The following is a 6,328-nucleotide window of genomic DNA, read 5'->3' on the forward strand; positions in this document are numbered from 1 at the left end:
ATTTAGGGTGTTTCTGTTGTTTTGACAGTGACTGTATCATGCTTGACAAGCTGGCTTGTCTTGAAACCAGATCTGAACTAATGGAGTTAGTTAGCTTCGGCTTTGATAATAGCACGTCCAGGTCCATTTTCTGGTTAATAACATAACTTTTTTTTGCCATTTTGTATTATTAACTTGTTTATTTCAGTGGTTAAATGTAAATCAGATTAGTTCCACAGGTCTAGTACATTTCCAACCTGTATATCTCTCTGACAGATTTTGAGCTGTTTGTTTTGCTTAAGAGTGGACTTTCCAACTACTCTTATCAAGCCGGCTGGTTTCCCAACTCTACTGCTGGGAAGTAACCCACCCCAAGGGGGATTCACCCCTGAAACTCCTCCCACAGAATGAGCTAATCCTAGACAGGATAAAAGCCAGGGTTGGAGAGGGAAGGCACTATTACACACCAAGAATCAGCAGTGGAGATGTGGGTCGGCAATTTGCTGTGTCTGGCCGCTCTGGCTGTAGCCCTCTCCTTACCTACCTTATCTGATGGAGCTGCACTACAAGTGTTATCAGCTCCTAACCTGCTGCGTGTGGGCAGTAATGAGAACATCTTTGTGGAATCTCAGGACCATGCAGGAGGTCCCCTGAATGTTAAGATCATGGTGAAAAACCACCCTACGCAGAGCAAAGAGCTAGCCTCTAAATCAGTGGTTCTGGATCAAGCAAACAACTTCCAGGCTATGACACAACTGGTCATCCCAGAGGGGGACCACTTTGTGGATGACCCCAAGCAGAAGCAGTATGTGGTCCTGCAGGCCCAGTTCCCTGACCGCCTCCTGGAGAAGGTTGTCCTGGTCTCCTTCCAGTCTGGATACATTTTCATCCAGACTGACAAGACCATTTACACTCCGGCCAGCACCGTCCACTACAGAGTGTTCTCTATGACTCCAGGCCTGGAGCCTCTGACCAGGGAGATATTTGAGGACAAGGAGGTCGCCAAGAACAAAGAGATCGCAGTCTCTGTGGAGATTATGACTCCTGAAAACATCACCATCTTCAGGGAGATCGTCAACCCAGACAAGGGAGTCAAATCTGGACAGTTCAAACTACCTGACATCGTCAGTTTCGGGACATGGCATGTAGTCACGAGGTTCCAGAGCACACCTCAAAAGACCTTCTCATCTGAATTTGAGGTCAAGGAGTATGTTCTGCCCAGCTTCGAGGTTAGTCTGACCCCAGCTAAAGCCTTCTTCTACGTTGATGACAAAGACCTGACTGTTGACATCACTGCCAGGTATCTATACGGTAAGGAAGTGACAGGGACAGGCTATGTGGTGTTTGGTGTCATCACAACAGATAACGAGAAAAAGAGTTTCCCTGCCTCTCTGCAGAGAGTAGAGATCAGAGAAGGGAAAGGAGTGGCTTGTCTGAAAAAGGAACACATCACACAGACTTTCCCCAAAATCCATGATCTGGTCAAACAGTCCATTTTCGTATCAGTCAGTGTGTTAACAGAGGGTGGGGGTGAAATGGTAGAGGCAGAGAAGAGAGGGATCCAGATTGTCACTTCGCCATACACCATCCTCTTCAAGAGAACACCCAAATACTTCAAACCTGGCATGCCCTTTGACGTCTCTGTTTACATTACGAATCCCGACAACTCTCCAGCCATTGGAGTGGAGGTTGAGGTGACTCCAGATAACGCTAAAGGGGTGACCAGGGCCAACGGTTTTGCAAAAATACCACTTAACACTGTGGCATCAGCCACAGAGCTGGTAATCACTGTGAAGACCAAGGACCCGGCGATCCTCGACAACAGACAGGCGGAGGCCACCATGAAGGCTCTCCCCTACAGAACTTCCACCAAGAACTTTCTCCATGTCGGGGTTGACTCTAATGAGCTGAAGATAGGAGACCCCATTAAGATTGATCTGAACCTGGGACCCACCCCCATACAAAACCATGACCTTACATTCATGTTCCTGAGTAGAGGTCAGCTGGTGAAAGTAGGCCGATTTAAAAGACAGGGCAACGCGCTGGTAACACTGTCAGTGCCTGTCTCCAAGGAGCTGCTTCCGTCGTTCCGCATCGTAGCGTACTACCATGTGGGAGCAGCTGACCTGGTGGCAGACTCTGTCTGGGTTGACATCAAGGTCTCCTGCATGGGATCACTGAAAGTGACATCGACCAGGCCCAAGGCATCCTATGAGCCTCGTAAGGCTTTCAGTCTGACCATCACTGGAGACCCGGGAGCTAAAGTAGGACTGGTGGCTGTAGACAAGGGAGTCTACGTTCTCAACAGCAAACACCGTCTCACACAGGCCAAGATCTGGGACACCATAGAGAAGCATGATACAGGCTGTACAGCTGGAGGGGGAGCAGACAATATGGGGGTGTTCTACGATGCTGGTCTGGTATTTGAGACCAACACTGCTAAAGGGACTGGGATCAGAACAGACCCCAGCTGTCCTGTTAGTTCTAGGCGGAGGCGAGCAGTGACCATCAGTGACGTCATCACTAGTATGGCCAGTAAGTACAATGGTCTGGCCAAGGAGTGTTGTGTGGACGGGATGAGGGACAACACCATGGGATATACCTGTGACAGACGGGCCCAGTACATCACAGATGGGGACGTCTGCGTCCAAGCCTTCCTTGTCTGCTGCACTGAGATGGCCTCCAAGAAGATAGAATCCAAACAGGATGCACTGCTGCTCTCACGCAGTGAGGAGGATGATGATGATGCGTACATGCGGTCTGAAGACATTGTGTCTCGTAGTCAGTTCCCTGAAAGCTGGATGTGGGAGGACACCAATCTTCCTGAATGCCCTGCCCAAAACAAGCACTGTGAGTCCACATCTGTAATAAGGAACAACTTCTTAAAGGATTCCATCACCACCTGGCAAATAACAGCCATCAGCCTGTCTAAAACTCATGGCATCTGTGTGGCAGATCCGTTTGAGATGATAGTTCTGAAGGAGTTCTTCATCGACCTCAAGCTGCCCTACTCAGCCGTCCGCAATGAACAGCTGGAGGTCAAAGCAATCCTCCACAACTACAGCGAAGACCCCATCATTGTGCGTGTGGAGCTGATGGAGAACGGTGAGGTGTGCAGCTCGGCAAGCAAGAAGGGAAAGTACAGGCAGGAAGTGAACATGGACCCCATGTCCACCCGGGTTGTCCCCTATGTCATCATCCCTATGAAGCTGGGCTTGCACTCCATTGAGGTCAAGGCATCTGTGAAAAACTCTGGCAGCAATGACGGGGTGAAGAGGGATCTGCGTGTTGTGGCTGAGGGAGTACTGGTCAAGAAGGAAACCAACGTACTCCTGAACCCGGTTAAACATGGTGGTGAGCAGACGTCACACATACGCAGTGGAGTGCCCCAAAACCAGGTGCCAAACTCTGATGCTGACACACTGATCAGTGTGACAGCTGGAGAGCAGACCAGTGTGCTGGTGGAGCAGGCCATCAGTGGAGACTCTCTGGGCAGTCTGATAGTTCAGCCAGTCGGGTGTGGGGAACAGAACATGATCTACATGACCCTGCCTGTCATTGCTACACATTACTTGGACAACACCAAAAAGTGGGAGGATATTGGCCTGGACAAACGGAACACAGCCATCAAGTACATCAACATTGGTTACCAACGTCAGCTGGCCTATCGTAAAGAAGATGGCTCCTACGCTGCCTGGGTCAGCAGACAGAGCAGCACCTGGCTGACAGCATACGTGGTGAAGGTGTTTGCCATGTCCAGTTCATTAATCAGTGTTCAGGAAAACGTGCTCTGTACTGCTGTCAAGTGGCTGATCCTGAACACACAACAGCCAGATGGCATCTTCAATGAGTTTGCTCCTGTCATTCACGCAGAGATGACGGGTAACGTGAGGGGTTCTGACAGTGACGCCTCCATGACAGCTTTTGTTCTCATCGCCATGCAGGAAGCAAGCTCAGTGTGTGAGCAGTCTGTCAACAGCCTACCAGGCAGTATGGCTAAGGCAGTAGCGTACCTCGAGAAGCGTCTGCCCCACCTGACTAACCCTTATGCTGTAGCTATGACCTCCTATGCTCTGGCCAATGCAGGGAAACTTAACAAGGAGACCCTACTGAAATTCGCCTCTCCACAGCTGGACCACTGGCCAGTCCCTGGTGGTCACCAGTACACGCTGGAGGCCACGTCGTACGCCCTGCTTGCCCTGGTCAAGGTGAAGGCCTTCGAAGAGGCCGGCCCCATAGTCAGGTGGCTCAACAAGCAGAAGAAGGTGGGAGGGGGATACGGATCCACACAGTCTACCATCATGGTGTTCCAGGCTGTGGCTGAGTATTGGAGCCACGTGAAGGACCTGAAAGACTTTGACTTGAACATCAACCTAGAGGTGGCCGGCAGGGCATCAGCCACCAAGTGGTCCATCAACAACAAGAACCAGTTCCACACTCGTACAGACAAGGTCAACTCCATAGACAAGGACTTGACTGTAAAAGCCACAGGAAATGGTGAGGCGACCTTGTCGGTGGTGACATTGTACTATGCCCTGCCAGAGGAAAAGGACAGTGACTGTGAAAGCTTTGACCTCTCTGTCACCCTCACTAAGATGGACAAAACAAGTCACGAGGACGCCAAGGAGTCATTTATGCTGACTATTGAGGTGTTGTATAAGAACTCAGAGAGAGATGCGACCATGTCTATTCTGGACATCGGCTTGCTGACCGGCTTCATTGTGGACACAGACGATCTGAATCAGTTGTCCAAGGGGAGGGAGCGCTACATAGAGAAGTTTGAGATGGACAAAGTTCTGTCTGAAAGAGGATCTCTCATCCTATATCTGGACAAGGTGTCTCATAAGTTAGAAGACAGAATATCCTTTAAGATCCACAGAGTACAGGAAGTGGGAGTTCTACAGCCAGCTGCCGTCTCTGTATATGAATACTACAACCAGAAGCACTGTGTGAAGTTCTACCACCCACAGAGGGAGGGTGGTACTCTGAGCAGACTGTGTCTTGGAGACGTGTGCACGTGTGCGGAAGAGAGCTGCAGTATGCAGAAGAAAGGTGAGCCAGATGTCCAACGCATAGACAAAGCTTGCGGCGCGGGACTGGATTACGTTTACAAAGCCACGGTGGTGGACTCTAAGCTGACCACACACACAGATACTTACACCGTGAAGATCGATTTGGTCATCAAGCCAGGTACTGACGAGGGAGTGGAGGGGAAGAATCGTGACTTCATGGGACTGGCTTACTGTAGAGAAGCTCTGGGTCTAATGCAGGGGAAAACATACATGATTATGGGGAAGTCTGAAGACCTGCACAGAGTGGAGGATAAAGGACTGTTGCAGTACAAGTATGTCTTAGGTGAACAGACATGGATAGAGTACTGGCCCTCACAACAAGAGTGCACATCCAGAGACTACAGAGAAGTCTGTCTGGGCATTGATGAGTTCATCAACCAGATCACAACCTTCGGCTGCCCTGTTTAGTTTCTCTTCTTGCTTTGTTAAATGTACATTTTTGTAACATTGCAATCCAGGTTGCATGCCCTGTCATAACTCATTGTAACCTCTAGAGAGTATGGAGATGAGTTTGCCCACTTGGAAAATATTCTGTTAGAAACTGACCAGTAAATGATGTACACCGTGCATAAATAATTTTTTCTTTAAAGTTAACATGATGATGACGACTGCAAATGGCACATTTATACATTTAAGTGTACCATTTGCAGTTGTCATTTATTACTATGACATGATCACAGTTCTATGGCTTTATTTCAGCACTAAAATGACCCTGCCTGCTGTAATAAGCATGAAAGAAATGCATTAAAAAACATATTAACTCTAATTCCTTTGTGTGCATATCACCAGTCATTATGGGGATTTAATTGTTTATTGGTTTTAAACACTAAACAAAGACATTTAAGTTTAAGGTTGAGTGGGATGGTAACTATTTATGTTCACTATTTGAACACCAAAATGTCCAAATATCTCATTCTGGTCCATATGGCAAGTCAGTCAGAGTACTATGTATCTTTCAGCACTTCATCATTGTTTTTACCAAATGCGATCAGGATTAGCAAACATTTTCTCCTGCCCCATATGGCACTAAGAAAATAAGATGTACTGTATACAAATCAGTTAGGGTAATAGACGCTTTCATCACTGCTTTTACCGATGTGGAAACTTGTTTATAGAAACAAGATCATTTATAATTAGGGGTTAATATATTATGAGCAAGGTTTTGACATTAGGGGTGAAACAAAGGACACTGACCCTTACCAGGAGGAAGTGTGTCTCGGTCATTGAGCTTTTGTCATCATGGGAGATATGCAGTATGTATTTCAGCAAACAACAGT

At 48.1% G+C, this 6,328-nt stretch overlaps 1 protein-coding gene across 1 annotated transcript; it reads left to right on the forward strand.

The window, feature by feature from the left end:
- Window positions 1-425: 425 nt before the first annotated feature.
- LOC127914282 (complement C3) lies at window positions 426-5,817 on the forward strand. Its single transcript, XM_052489378.1, has one exon. It carries the CDS (start codon window positions 465-467, stop codon window positions 5,457-5,459), a length of 4,995 nt encoding a protein of 1,664 aa, XP_052345338.1. The 5' UTR covers window positions 426-464; the 3' UTR covers window positions 5,460-5,817.
- Window positions 5,818-6,328: the final 511 nt, after the last annotated feature.

This window comes from Oncorhynchus keta, chromosome 31, assembly GCF_023373465.1.
Source record: "Oncorhynchus keta strain PuntledgeMale-10-30-2019 chromosome 31, Oket_V2, whole genome shotgun sequence".
In the NCBI taxonomy this organism is placed as follows: Eukaryota; Metazoa; Chordata; class Actinopteri; order Salmoniformes; family Salmonidae; genus Oncorhynchus; species Oncorhynchus keta.

Bases quoted from the DNA above. Each gene is read 5' to 3' on its own strand.
- LOC127914282 (XM_052489378.1), top strand. From the start codon at position 465: ATGTGGGTCGGCAATTTGCTGTGTCTGGCCGCTCTGGCTGTAGCCCTC.